Below are 15,309 nucleotides of genomic sequence, written 5' to 3' on the forward strand. Positions count from 1 at the left end.
AAAAAGTGAGTCTTACAGAGACTTAATATATTTTTCCTCCTGGGAGTTATTATGAATCTTCCTTTTTTCTTTTCTGTCTTTAAGGAAAGGTAATTCTATATCTATTAAACTAGAGATATGTAGTTAAGTATAGACTCCAAGGGATTTTAAAAAAGGCAACACTGTGAGTAAGGAAAGCATGTTGCATAACAAAAGATCCTCTTCTTCTCAATGCAAGTATGTGTATACCTGTCCAGCATTTTTCTGATTGATAAGCTGATCTCCTGCTATAAGAGAATCCCAATTTTGCTGTCTTATGAGCTCTTTCACTTCTTCATTAGGGAGATCAATGCGATAGTTGAAATCACCACACCAAAATACGTAGTCGTGGGAAAACAGCATCCTTCCCTGGAGGCAAGGAGAAGCATTTTAGATCTAAACGGTCAATATGAAACGTGTTTTACCGCTATTTCTTTGCCTCAGGTACGCTCGCCGCTCCCCCGCCCCCGCCAGCCAGGCCCTGTTTATCTGGCCCCAGACTGAGAACACACGAAGCATCTATTTAGGTGAAAATCGTTGATGTTTCTAAGAAGTATCTTAAATTTTCAAAAGCTGACAGAGAATTTGGAGCAAGTTAAAGTGCACCTTGTAGCTTCATCTTCAAGAACAAGCAGTATGAGCTCACCATTGGAAAACTCAACTTTCGCGCTATTTCTACAAAATCTTCGTTTCTTTCTTTGACTTGGGACTGGCCCGCGGCAAAGTGGCTACAGACGAAGCAGAGGCTGGTTGTATGCAGCAGCATCCGTATCGCAACGGCCCCCTTGTTTCCAGTGGCGCCTCCCATTCCGGTCTTCACGGTGTCGACCGCAACGTCCCTTTAAAACAAAGGACTCTGAGTCCAAGATCCGAGCTGCCAACACAGTTCTGTGCGCATAAGACATTAGGAAGGTCTAGGACACAAACGTACAGCTGTAGTTCAAGGACAAGGCTGTGAGACGGTGTGACGGAATGACCGGTGACTGTTTCATCAAAAACACATTTAAGAACAAGATGCGTGAGTAATTGTTTCCCTGAAGCAACACACATTCCAGGTCTTTTTCTGGCTACTCGAGGGTGGGAAAGAGCCTGCGTACAGCGCCCTGGTCACTGACCTGATGAAGGGAGCGTGTTGGGGTCTGATAAAAACAAACAGGCAGACGCCCACCAACTGCTCAGAAGCCAGCAGCACATACTTGTTGTCTCTGGAGATGGTCTTCTGCAGTTCCACAGCCCAGAGCTTTTGGTTTGTTGTGCTACCAGAAAACATTACAAAGGGAATCTTTTAAAAGATAAGGACAAAATAGCCTATTTTACAAGACAACTGTCAATTACATCTTTATATACCCAAATTTAGTAATTCTACCAACAGTCCCGAAATCCACACCAACACTGACATCTTTATGTAAGCTGTTTTTGTTTCCTTTAAAAAGAAAAGCCTGAAATTTAGCCAAAAGATCGCCACGCTTCCAAGTCTATTACTCTTTCACAAAGAAAACCTGAGCTTACTTATGAAACGAGTGCTCACCATTTGAGTAATCTCAAGCTGTGCTTTTTCCTCTCCCTATTACCTAGCTTCAACAATTATCAACATTTTGCCATTTTTTTCTTCCAACCCCCTCCCCCACTTTGTGTGTGTGTGTGCGCGCGCGTGTGCGCACGCGTGGACCTAGAATGTGTTAAACCAAAGCCCAAGACACACGCCATTTCACCCATACATACTTCACTACATATCATCTAAAGTAATGGGCATTTTTATTTTCACATAATCACGATGTCATCATCACACAATTCCTTAACACTATCAGTTCGTATTTAAATTTCCCTAATTATCTAAAAAAATGTCTTCTCGTGGTTGATTTCTTTAAAAGAGGATCCATATAGGGCCCACACATTGCATTTGCTTGTTATATCTCTTGAATCTTAAATAGTCCCTCAACCCTCCCCACCTCATCCCCTTTCAAATACTATTTATTTTTTAAAGAACTTGGGCCATTTGCCGTAAAATGTTCAACAGTCTGGATTTGACGGATGTGTCTTCATAGTATCTTCACTTGTCCCTCTAACTCTCATATTTACTTTACACTGGTTAATGCAGAAGCTTAAGAAACTCATTTAAATTTATTTATTTGTTTTGGCAAAAATAACCTCATGGTTAGTGCAGTCAGACTTGCATCAAAGCAGAAGTACATAATCTCTGTGCTGTGACACGGGATCCACTGTTCAGACTGTGGCAATCTAATCAACTCTTTTTTTTTTTTTTTTAATGTTTATTTATTTTTGAGAGAGAGAGAGAGAGAGAGTGCAAATGGGGGAGGGGCAGAGAGAGAGAGGGAGACACAGAATCTGGAACAGGCTCCAGGCTCCTAGGTGTCAGCACAAAGCCCGACATGGGGCCTGAACTCACCAACTGTGAGATCATGACCCAAGCCGAAGTCGGACGCTTAACTAACTGAGCCATCCAGGTGCCCCTCTAATCAAGTCTTTATAATGAAAAGTCCCCCCGTTAATCCTTCTAAGGTTTTAGCATCTACCGATCATTGCCATTATTTCATCAGGGGTTGCGTGATGTTGATGTTATAATTTCAGCATTCCATAGGCATTTGTAGTTAAGTTAGAATTCCTCTATAAAGAATTTTTCTCAACTATTTTCTCTGAAATACAGTTCATACAAAGAAGGTAGCATAAATGCTGAAGTCTTTATAAATTTTCAGTGTAGTAAGTTTGAGCCTCCGAAGAACCCCCAAGAAACTCTAAAGGAGTGTCTCTCATAGTTCCAGGTCACACACACGGTAAGTGGTAAGCCTGAACATGACACCACGCCCATTTATCTAATCTAACACCGCCACACCACCTCCAAAATACAAAGCCAGCACATGGATTCTCTACCTACCAGAATCCCCCCACCGCAACTCGGATTCTGAAAAGAGAATGATGGCTTTTCATCTCCTTATCCAGCTTACTTCTCAGGTCATCTTCTAGGAACCCTACCCTGATCATTCATTCAAGCCGCCCCCCAGCCCCGCAACTCCACGTGCCTGATGCCCTCTACCTCTGTTTATTTTCTGGTCCATTTACCGTCTTCTATCACACCACATAGAAGCATACCTTGTCTTATTGTGATTTGCTTGCTTATGCTTCCCAGATACTCTGTTTTTGACAGACTGAGGCTCTGTGGCAACCCTGTGTCAAGCAGGCCTATCAGTGTCATTTTTCCAACAGCACTTGCTTACTTCATGTCTCCATATCACATTCTGATAATTCTAATAACGTTTCACACTTTTTCATTTTCATTATATTTGTTACAGTGATCTGCGATCAATGATTATGACCAGCCGGAAGCTCATATGATGATTAGCATTTTTTAGCAGTGAAGTACTTTTTACTTAAGATGTGTACATTGTCTATTACACATAATGTTATTATTGCACAGTCTGTTATAGGGTAATCTTAACTTTTGTATGCACGGAGAAGCCAAAAAAGTCATTTGACTAGATTTGTTGCCATATCTGCTTGACTGCAGTGGTCTGGAACTGAACCCACAGTATCTCCGAGGCATGCCGGTAATTTACATGTTACAATTACTGTTTATCATCTGTCTCTTCAGCTAGAATAGAAGGTTCATGAAGGTAGGGATTTTTGTTTTATTCATTAATGTATCTTTAGCACCTCGAGTAGGTGCTCAACAGATACTGGTTAAAGAAATGAAATAATCACCAGTTTACTAAGGAATAATTTGATTAAACTCTAGACAGATAATCAATTGAACAATTTGGTACCAGGAACAATAAGAGTATGCTCTATTTTAAAACCTGAATATGTATTTTCAGGAAAGAGATTCAAATCAGCAAAATGAATGCAGTTGCGTTTCTCTTCTACTTCCCTGAGTGAATGTTATTTACTTAAAGCTAAGGAAAGGGGCGCCTGAGTGGCTCGGTCGGTTAAGCATCCAACCTTGGCTCATGAGGGTCGTGATTTCACAATTCGTGGGTTTGAGCCCCACGTCAGGCTCTGTGCTGACAGCTCAGAACCTGGAACCTGCTTCGGATTCTGTGTCTCCCTCTCTCTCTCTGCTCCTCCCTGCTCACATGCTGTCTCTCTCTCAAAAATAAATAAAGATTTAAAAAAAAATTAAAAAAATAAAGCTAAGGAAAAAAATGTCATTTGCAAGATCGATGACTATCTCATACTATTTCAGCTCATAATTTTACTCTGAAAATCTTTTTAAAAATGTCACAAAAGATGGGCAATTGCTCAACTTTAAAAGCAAGCATACTTTCTTAAAACACTTAAGCTTTAAGTTCCATTTAAGTAATTTGCATTTGTAATAAGGCTTCAGAACAGCAGTTCTCAAAGTGTGGTCTGGGAACACCTCTGGGACTCTCCCAAACCCATGAGGTCAAAACTATCTTTATAATACTAAGACCTTTTTTTGCCTTTTTCACGATGTGGATGGATATTTGCACAACGGTGCAAAAGTAACAATGAGTAAAATGGCTGACGTCTTCACATGAATCCAGCACCGAACTGTACTAGGATGATTCATTAGTCTTTACCGCCATGTACTAGGAGTTAAAAAAAATGCCATTTCACATAAGAATATCTCTGTTGAAGCAGGAAATGTTATTAATCGTTTTCTAAATGTCATTAATCTGATCAAAGCTCAATCCTTAAGTCATATCTGTGATGAACAGGAAATATGCACAAGGCCCATTCTGCTTCATATGGAAGTGTGATGTTTGGAGAAGCACTTGGTTGTTTGAGCAGAGAGCTGAACTGCTACCATTTTTCACGGAAAACCATTTTTATTTGAAAGGACTAATGACAGACAGACTATGGTTCTTCAGACTTGGGTTATCTGACAAACATTTTTTTAAATGAACCTGCCTTTTAAGGGAAACAACCAATAGTATTTATTTCCAATGATTACATTTGAGTTTTTAAGCAAAAATGAAAATTTTGGAAAATGTGTATCTGCTACTGAGAACTTAATAGCTTCCAAACATTTGAAGAATTTGCTGATGAGATCAGTAATGAGGCTAATCAATATCATGCATTGATATAATGAAATGTGCCAAGATTTGGAAGATTGACATAACTCAGTGAACTAATATTTTCAAAATGACCAATACATGATGTTTCAAAATCACGCAAGGATAAAAAAATAGACCAATGAATTCTTGTATAATAGAGCACAAATAGTTCATTGCTATGGTTTCAGATTCCATAAGGTTAGTCCAGATTCCTGAACTAACCTTTAAGGAACTGTTTGTTGAGCTTTGGTGTAGTATCAGAGAAGAAATCTCAAAAGGCTATAAAATTCTTTCCATTTCCAACTACGTTATTTATGTGATTTTCTTCATCTACTTCAAGCAAAACAACACATTGTAACTGACTAATACAGAAGTAGATGTGAGAATTCAGTTGTTTTAAGCCAGAAATGAAAAGATGTGCAAAACTACACTCAAAGCCAACCTTCTCAGGACACTTTTGTTTTGGAAAATAACTACTTTTCAGGAAAAAAATGTGTTATTTATGCTAACATGTAATAGGCTTATTGTTTTTTAAAGAATTAAATGTTTTGAAATTTTCATTTTTAAATTTCTAATGTACTATCTAGAGATATAACCCACATGAACAAAAATTCTTTAAGATTTTCAACATTTTTAAGAGTGTAGAAAGATCCTAAGACCAGAGAGGTTGAGAATTCTATTTTACAGTTTAAAAAGCAACTTTACATATATTCTCCCAATCTATCTTTGTAACAACTACTTAGTTATCTGCCTTCCATGTCCCTCAACTAGAAAATGACCTTACCGGCTTACCTTGCATTCACAATGTTTCCAGCATTCAACTCTACCATTTCTTCAAAACCAATTGCGAATATATCAGTTGGCTTACTTCTTTTATCTACAATTAAGCATCCAAGAAAAACTGTTAAAAATATAGCTTTAGTCAAACGGCACCCGCCCCCACCCAGTCCAACTAAGATCAATGCCAGACCTCATAAAGTCCATTTCTGTGTTTTATGTTTAACCAACTTCAAATTGTAGGCAAAACCAACGAATGGGACAAAATTACTTTAAATTTAGCTTCCATTCAGGCCTCCTAAGTTTTCTTCTTTAAGACTGTTATTTCTGAAGATCCTTAAGTCCTTTCAGAAATCGTTTTGAAAGAACTCTTGCTAAACTGCACATGGGCGTCAGAGAAGCAAGCCACTTTGCAAAAGCTGAAGAGAATAAAAGGGGGAGTAAAGGGATTCTTCAGAAAAGGCACAAAGTGACTGAGAAATCATCTCCAATTAAAAGGTAACACACAGGAATTTTCACATTCAAATTTGAAAACTAGAGGCTTGACCTTTTTACTATGTCCTACGTGGAAGAATCCAAGAAAATTAAAAGAGATCCAGGGGTTAAGATGTACCCCTCTGTTCCAGCCATTAGCTCTCTCCTAATAGACAAGGACGAAAAGAGAACAGAAGCTACTTGAGATAAGCGGCCCAGGGGGACTTGGGTGGCCAAGGACTCAGAAAGGAGAAGTAGCTAGAAAGGGCCTATAAATAGTATTAGACTGAGAAAAATAACAAAAATATTTATTGACTGCTATTACGTGCAAGGATTATACATGCATCAACTCGTTTACCACGCACTTTAGAAGACAGATTATTTTTACCCTTTAGTACAGACAAGACACTGAGGCTTTGGAGAACCTAAGCAACTTGCCCAAATTCCCAGACAAGCCACAGTGTGACCCAGTGATGCTGGACCCAAACTGCCTGAGTTCAAATCTTGACTTGCCATTACCAACCAGGCTGCGTGAGCCTGGGCAGGTTGCCTCCCTTACTGTGACTCAGTTTCCTCATCTGTGGAATTGGAATAATAATAGTATCTGTGCAGTAGGTCTGTTACAGGAAATAAATGAATAGATGTAAAGTACTTAGAGAACTGTAGTGTTAGCTGCTACTCTAATATTATCACTACTACAACAACAACTATAATTTCAAGGTAGGTTCAATGTAAGTGAAAAAGATCATTTCAATAAAAGTCTGGGGAAAACCTTAGGGTCTGAGATGTGACTGATTAGAGATAACTAAAAAAAGAAAATCTGCATCTCACATTTTTTCCTATGTACTTTTTTTTTTAAGTTTATTTATTTTTGAGAACGAGAGAGAAGACAGCACTGACCGGGGAGAGCTCAACGTGGGCTCACAAACCATGAGATCATGACCCGGGCTGAAATCAAGAGTCAAGATGCTTAACTGACTGGGTCACCCAGGTACCCCTGCACTTCGCTTTTATTCATGATACATGCTAGATGTGTACTATTTTAGAAAGGAATTCAAAGTGACTTTAAAACAAAGAAGAAGGCCCCACATTCATAATCCTAATTAAAATCTTAAAAGCATCATCAGCTCAGTGCTTGGTCCGGGCTGTTAAGAGCTTGGTGGCCGAATGACGACCAAGGTTTTATAAGGAAAAATCCGTACCGCTAAATTATCAAGTGCCAACACGTGTTACAACAAGTTTTGAAAGATTTTTCTTAATCTACCCTGAATATTTCTTACCTGCTTAAACAGCGAACTAGATTTGAAAAATGGAACATACTAGGTTTAAAAAATTACCACTCACAAAATAAGCTTGCTGTGTGTCAGTTTAAAAGAATAAAAACAGAACTAGTTTTTCTTCCTTGTGTAGTTACCTTTAAAGGTCTGGCCTTCATACTTACAAAGCCAAGTTTCTTTTTGAGAGTAAGGCATATTATGAAGTGTCACATTTGTTTGATAGATTAGTAAGTCACAGGATTTATTAGGTGAATCCCTGTTACAAAAAGCAAACCTTGAAACTCCTGGATGCCAGCTAACTTGGGCGCGTCAAGAAGCCAGTCGGTGAGCGTCTGATTCTTAAAAGCTATGCTGCGAAACTGCTTCCCACCATTCACGTTCCAGGTTCCAACACATACCCGAATTTTCTTGGGCTTTGAATACTTGTAGAAATTCTCACACATGCTCTTTAGTACTTTGGAAGATGCTAATCAAAAACAAAACACCACGGAGTTTTAGCTGCGGGAAACCACTTTTAGAAATCGATTTTTATACCTGAGAAACGAAGCAGGGCAAGTACAATTGGCAGCAGCAGCATAAACAAGCATAAGATACATGCACAGTCCAGCACGATGCAAGTAACCAACACAATTTTTGAAAACAACGGGCACTTGATACAATAGCCGAAGTAAAAATTATTGCGGCAACATAAAGCATGCAGAACAGTTCTTTTTCCATGAAGGGGTACATCATCTTATAATGTACAAAACTAGAGATTATACATTTTTAGGGACATAGCAATTGACTTTCGTATAACTTTAGTTTGAAGGCTGGTGAAAATATAAATCTTATTTCCAAACAAAAAGATTTAAGAACATTTACATTTAAGCTTCTAACTACTGACAGGTGGTTTGAGAAGGAATGGCTCCCGGACAAAAATACTAATTATGGACGATAACGAGATGTCGGAGACTGAAGTCACTATGAGATCCCTCCCAACTCACGCAGACAGAGGCTGAAGTCCGCAACAATGGCCTGCAAGGCCTGACACAATCCACATTGCCATTCTGCCCTCATCTGCTACCTCTTCCCTGTTCACTCGCCACTCAGCTGCTGACTCCCTGCTGTCTCCCTAAGATGCCAGCCTGCTCCCACAAGGCCTCTGCACGGACCGTTTCCAAAGCCCGAGACCTTCTTCCCTCACCTCCTCCCAGTGAGGCTTTTCCTGACCATCTTACTAGAATTTGCATTGTCCCTAACCTTCCATATCCTTTCCTCGTTTTATTTTTCTCTATAGCATTTGTCACCATTTACAAACTCTGTGTTTATTTACTTATCCCGTAACTGTCTGTCTCCCCTCTCAAGAACGGAAGCTCCTGAGGACAGAAACGGTGGTCTCTTTTGCTTACTACATTATCTCCAGTGACTAGAACAGTGTCTGGGACACAGTAGGTGCTCGACACATCACTGTTAAATGAATGCTCAATACATTTGGGCCCTCAGTCTCTTACATGCATACTTTTTGACCACCATCTAGCTTCCTTCTCAATCACACTTCTCTTTGGTTAAATTTTTGGCACTTAACGTGGCTAGAACCTTAATAGGACCTCAATCTAAAAACCGAATAAACACTTACTTGGCAACTAACTGGCAAGAGGAAAAGGAAATCACAATGATTCTCACCTTTTAATACACGATTTGATTATTATTTATTGTTTTAGGGTACCAAGATACACAAGAGAATTAGAGTAAAAAGGCAGATTATGGTATCACAAGGAAAACAGTGTGACCCGTGAATCTCCTGAGGGAACTGCTGATGTGGATAAGGTCATGCCTGCTGCTCCCAGGAGCAGACACGCAGATTTGTAGCCCTCTTCCTATTTGATGTGACTACTCGTATAAGGTGTCAGGTGGTAATGAAAGCACATGGTTTGTTCTGGTCTGCTGGTGCGGTTAACTGGAAGCTGGCCGTACCTAACGCATCATTCTCCATGACATGGTCTTTGTAAGTGAAATCACTGCCACTGTTCCTACTATGAAAACAGCCTCTGTGATCCACTCTATATCAAAATACAAGTTCTATCGTGATTTAACAGCCTAAAATACTCAGCAAGACAAATAATGAATTGTGTGAAAACATGCGGCCATGTTGTGTGAATTAAGTCAGATCAGTTTATAAATGGAATAAAAAGTTGTAAAAATTTTCTAGCTTATTCTTAACTGGTTGGCACCTCAATGTGCAGAAATGAGCCCGTGTTCAAACAGATGTCCATTCCCAAATGCCATATCATTTCAGAAAATGGATTTCATTACATAACTCAAAATACATCCAAGTACCCTCCTCTTCCAAACTTTTCACAAAAATAACCAATAGTTTCTCAAAACGTTCAGAACAGTAACTAAGCAAAACAAATCTTAAGGTACCAAATCTTCAGTAAAAGGAAGAAAAGATGTCTTTTTCCGATAAATTTCTGGCAAGAAATTTTGCCGTTTGGCCGTTTTTGTTCCTTTTGCCACATGTCCGTGTTTAAGGACAAGTTCATAAACCTTGTCCAGAAAATGAAGGCATAGGATTCTTCCGAATAGGAAAGGCAAGAAAAATAACGATCTTTAGGTCCGAATCACTTACTCTAACTTTGTTACCAATTTTGACGCTTTTTAAAAGAGTTCAGATCACATTTTAGTGCGTGTCTTACAGTTACAGAAAATATTTCATCTACAGTATGAAAAAATAAGTCATTGTTTTTCAAATACTATGTGAGAAACACTGCTGATAGATATCACAGGTAGTACTCTGAAATTAATCCAAAATAGTCACACTGGGGTTTTTACCATTAGCCTAGTAAAAGTAAGGTATAATACTAACAATGTGTGTTCATTGAAATATAAAGGTGAAATTAAAACTGGATGAGCTATATTTAATTAGAATTAAGCATTTACTAGAAGAAGACAGGCAGCATTATGTATTTTCTCCTAAACGAAGTACTTTGTTTTCTCAAACTTAAACATTTTTTTCTCAGATTCAAACAAGGTATTAATTTATCCTATTAGAAACTGAGGGCAAAATAAGAGAAAGTTTCCATTTATACGGCTTTGTCGATTTACAATATCAACTTCAGAAAAATAAAGACAAATTTGCTTTTATTTACAGATTGGTTTTCTATACTGTACCTGACTGTAATGTCTGTTCAGAAACTATGGATGCATCAAGAAGAAAACAAAGAATCATTAGTAAAACAACAAGTTACAATTAAAATCTAGAGTGTTATGACAATACATTCTAAGATGGCCTCGCTTTTTTCTTTTACATCAATTTGATTATTTTTTCTGAGGGCTATAAGACACCAGAGATTAAAAATAAGTGACAATACCTGACGCAAACCCTCTGCATCTATGAAAAATCCTACAGTGACTCAGTGATGTCCAGAGTGTCACAATCAGGAGGTCCTTGGCCTGTTTTTCAAGCTGCTCCTGTGTGTCTGTGTGTGTGTGTGTGTGTGTGTGTGCACCCACATACGTGTGAGAGAGAATATGAATCTAGAAACCCAAGGGGTTAGAGGGTATTGAACACATGAGGACCCTAATATACATCTTCTAGTATTCTTTCTGGGACTCGGCTGATTAAGTACAATCAGTTCAGTTGTAACAAAACATACGCATTCCACAAAAATCACCATGCAGTGCAAAACCATACAGATTCCCATAGCCACAGAGCTTATGGGGAAAATGGGGTTAGGGGACAACACTCCCAAATTTTAGCAGTGACACTCCAAAACAGATGGGACCCTAGTAAAAACAGTAGTACGGTTTCAGATGTTAAATGGCTTGAGGTGTCTGAATACTCCTTAAATATGGCACTTCGTCATGAAAAAGACCTGAAGTTTGCTTGTAGAAGTGGGCATGAGGAGAATGGCAGCTGACAGGTAAGCCGACCCTTTGAACACACGGGTTTGAACTGCACAGGCCCACCTATACGTGAATTCCTTTTTGGTAAATACAGTACTCCAAACATATTTTCTCTTCCTTAACACTTTACTTGACTGTAAGATTACAGTACATAATACACATAACATACAAATTATGTGTTAATCAACTGTTTATGTAAGTCTTCTGGTCTACAGGTTATTGGTAGGTGAGTTTTTGAGGAATTAGAAGCTATACATGGATTTTTGACTGTGGGGGGGGTGAGTGTCCCTGCCCCTGTGTTGTTCCAGGGTCAACTGTAGTTGTGAATGATGGAAGAAGGGTCTTCTGGAATTGGGATGGAAACTTGTAACACCAGGTGTGAACGGGTATGTCTCATAACACATCTGGTGAATGGAAGCAGAGAAAGGTCTGAAGTGTATGCACATGTGTGTGCGTGTTTTGTGTATTTCTACCCGTCTCAGTTCTGCCGGGTGAGACCATGCATAAAGGAATGCAGAACTGGCATTATGCTCAAAATGTTCCCTAATAGAGCGTCCACGGTGGAACAAATTCCCATTCTCAGAACAAGCATTAGAGCAGAACTGACTGTACTTTTTTTTAGGCGCTTTTGACACACAGTAACATGTGCAGGCAACTAAAAAAACTGATAATCAGGTTTGGGAATTCTTAAGCTCCTCGCTTCTCCTTTTCTTTCCTTCAGTTGCTTACTTTCAACTGTTGCTTAGCAATGCCTCCATATCAAAGAAGGCATAGGTGGAAGGAAGTGGCAAGATGCAAATCAGCCAAGTCTCTAGTGCTGGGAGCCAGGAAGAAAGCCTGAAGTTAAAAGTGGTAGCTAAGATCAGACTTTGTTTTTTTAGAGCTCTAGTAGGCCTCAGTCCCCGGGGCCTAGATCCCCAAGGAGCCAACTGTACCCAACTACCCACAGCACCATGCACAATTCTGAAAGAATCCACGATAACCTAGTTGACCAAGTAATTATCCAAGAATACATTATTTGATGAGGAACAATTTCTCTTAACACGCACAGGGAAACTGTAAGGTTTGGTTGGGGATAACAGAAGTAAAAATGTTCAGAGTGCTAAAAAAAAAAAGTGAAGACAGAAAAAATACGGAATTAAGGAAGTCAATTCATTAAGTTCTACAGTGCATGTTGAGTTTTCCCAAGATGATGCTAAATACACACACACTGACAGGAGCTCAACTTCTTTGGATTTTAATAAAAGACTCAGTGAAAGTTAAAAAGCCACCTTGAAAGCCATATATTTATGTCTCATATTTTTTTTTTTCAATGTTTATTTATTTTTGGGACAGAGAGACAGAGCATGAACGGGGGAGGGGCAGAGAGAGAGGGAGACACAGAATCGGAAACAGGCTCCAGGCTCTGAGCCATCAGCCCAGAGCCCGACGCGGGGCTCGAACTCACGGACCGCGAGATCGTGACCTGGCTGAAGTCGGACGCTTAACCGACTGCGCCACCCAGGCGCCCCTATTTATGTCTCATATTAAATAGTGTCTAAAAATAAGCAATATTCTAAATTATTGTCTAATATGATTTAATGCTCATTCAAACAATAGCAAGGTAAGGGAAGACCAAGTTATAGAAATTTGGGGTTGGAAATTAGCAAAATCACTAATATAGGCACTGTTTTTCTGAATAAAGCAACTGTTGTCTACATAACTAGGTAGTGAATGCTCTATTCAAAGCACTAGCTGAATATTCTATGAAATCCTGCCTTGCATGGGCCTCATTTTACAGCTTAGTAATACCACTGATGATAAAACATTTCCAAAGAGATGAACTTCCTTTAGAGAATGCAATTTTTAAAAATTACATCGATGGAAATTCCTCCACAAACTGTTTTAATCAACTTGATCTAAAAAATGTTTATGTAAATAAATTTACAGTTACTCCTTGGACTATTAGAAGGGATATAAATAACATAAAGTAATCAAAATACAAAGTACGCATACCGCGCAAACTTCCGGTAGTTAAAAGTGCTCGAGCTTTGTCAGCTAAGTCACTATTTAGAGTATTTCCCAGTAGTAAAACATCTATGGCCTCTTGCTTGGAGCTGTCAAAGAAGTTATTCTGAATCGTTCTAGTAACAGAACGAGCACCATCTTTTAACTTTCCAGCCTGTTGGGGAAGAAAAGAGCATGGATTTTTGTTCCAAATATTGTTGATTTTATTCAGTAGGCATTTTGAAAGTTTAAATCAGTTTTATCTGACCTTACTGCAATAAAAAGGACCTAATCATTCTACTTTGAGTATCAAATCATCATATCAAAATGGCTCAAGATGCCTTTGTTTCTTTTCCTTCTGGATAACAGTTCTGCACAAAAACGTGGAAAAAGCTCAGTACCACAAACGCATTCACTAATAACATCAAGAGCAGTAAATGTCTAACGTTGCTTACTAGAAAGGAAATGAAGTGACATGTACTTACTTAAAACAAGGAAATTACTTCCTACATTGTAACCTATAGCACTAAGGATGGGACTGGGGGTGGGGGGGCCGCAGGGGAGATCAAGGAAGATGCGGTCCACTCACATGCTCTTAGAAAAACTTCCAAGTACTTCGACAGTAGAAAAATAACGTGTAGAAAAATAAGACTGGAATCGCTCCTCAATAACTTATACTAGTAGTTAAAACTAAAACTGAACCTAAGAATGAAGGGTTGGCCTAAAAAGAAATTTATAATTATAGTTCATAAATAAATACTAAATGTGAACTACAGTTCGTATATCTTAGCTCATTTTATTGCCGATGTAAATACAAATCATAAAAATAATAAACTCAGGCCAATTCCTCCAGTGAGTTGATTATAACTTCTTTTTTAGTATCGCTGACACCCAACGTTACGTTAGTTTGTGTCGCACACCACAGTGATTAGATAACTCTATACATTGAGCTGTGCTCACCACCAGTGTGGCTAACCATCTGTCACCATGCAACACTACTGCAATACCATTGACTATATTCCCTATGCTGTGCCTTTCATTCCCGTGACGTATTCCCATAACCGGAAGCCTGCATTTCCTGATCATAACTTTTAATGAACATATAGTTTACTTAGGCGTGTTAGTCACCATGAAGATTTCTTTTGATCTTACAGATCTGGATGACTGTTGAAAAAACAAAACAAAACACCAAACTCTGGCCTTTAAAAGAAACCCTTTCATTTGCAATATGTAATTTTCATCCCTTATAGAAGTGACAGTAATTTGGAAATTAAAATGTTATTTTCTTCCATGTGATGACATATACAAATGACAGTATTTGAAAAGACACTCACCATTCATATTATCAGGCAATTAACCAAAAGGAACCCAGAGAAAGGAAAAGAAAGAGCAGTTCAGATGTTAGATCTTAGTTCAGTTCAGACTAGTATATTTAACACATGAGAATTCGCATCTATTAGTTAGAGACACAAGACCACTGAAAATATACATAAGCTCTGTATACATACTGTCTTGGCTGCTGCAGAAACAAAAAGGAAGAGCATTAAAGAATATTTTAAGCAGCTCTTGTAGAGAATCGAGTTTTAACAGTAAGAATTATATTCTCTTTTTTAAAGGAGTACTAAAGGAGGTTTAACAATTTCAGGTTTTCAAAAAGAGGGACCATTTAAGAAGCAAATATTTGTCAATGTCAACAAAATCATTTGTGACAGGTAAGGCCAATAACTGAACAGAGACAGACATGCCATTTTAGGAGACGCAGAAGAGGAGGAAGGTTTGGAAAAAAAGACTTAGAGATGATGAGTGGTCTTCAAAGAATTTCAGCTGCTGTACTGTAGGGGTGGCAGAATTATAAAAAT

The 15,309-nt window shown here is 38.6% G+C and overlaps 1 protein-coding gene across 14 annotated transcripts in view; it reads right to left on the reverse strand.

Moving 5' to 3' along the window:
- The window catches only part of SYNJ1 (synaptojanin 1), a 92,773-nt gene that overhangs the window by 32,651 nt on the left and 44,813 nt on the right, over positions 1–15,309 (reverse strand). For 9 of the 14 annotated variants that reach the window (XM_086675870.1, XM_086675865.1, XM_086675864.1 and 6 more), the window contains exons 12-18: positions 13,460–13,625; positions 10,730–10,753; positions 7,854–8,045; positions 5,844–5,928; positions 1,134–1,274; positions 665–857; positions 229–387 (exon numbers count right to left, since the gene is read on the reverse strand). In XM_086675870.1, coding sequence (XP_086531996.1) covers positions 229–387; positions 665–857; positions 1,134–1,274; positions 5,844–5,928; positions 7,854–8,045; positions 10,730–10,753; positions 13,460–13,625 — 960 coding nt within the window. The remainder of the gene's footprint in view (positions 1–228; positions 388–664; positions 858–1,133; positions 1,275–5,843; positions 5,929–7,853; positions 8,046–10,729; positions 10,754–13,459; positions 13,626–15,309) is intronic. The other 5 variants (XM_086675866.1, XM_025912946.2, XM_086675869.1 and 2 more) reach the window with 2 other exon arrangements.

This window comes from Puma concolor, chromosome C2 (genome assembly GCF_028749965.1).
Source record: "Puma concolor isolate L17-30 chromosome C2, mPumCon1.1.hap2, whole genome shotgun sequence".
NCBI lineage: Eukaryota > Metazoa > Chordata > Mammalia > Carnivora > Felidae > Puma > Puma concolor.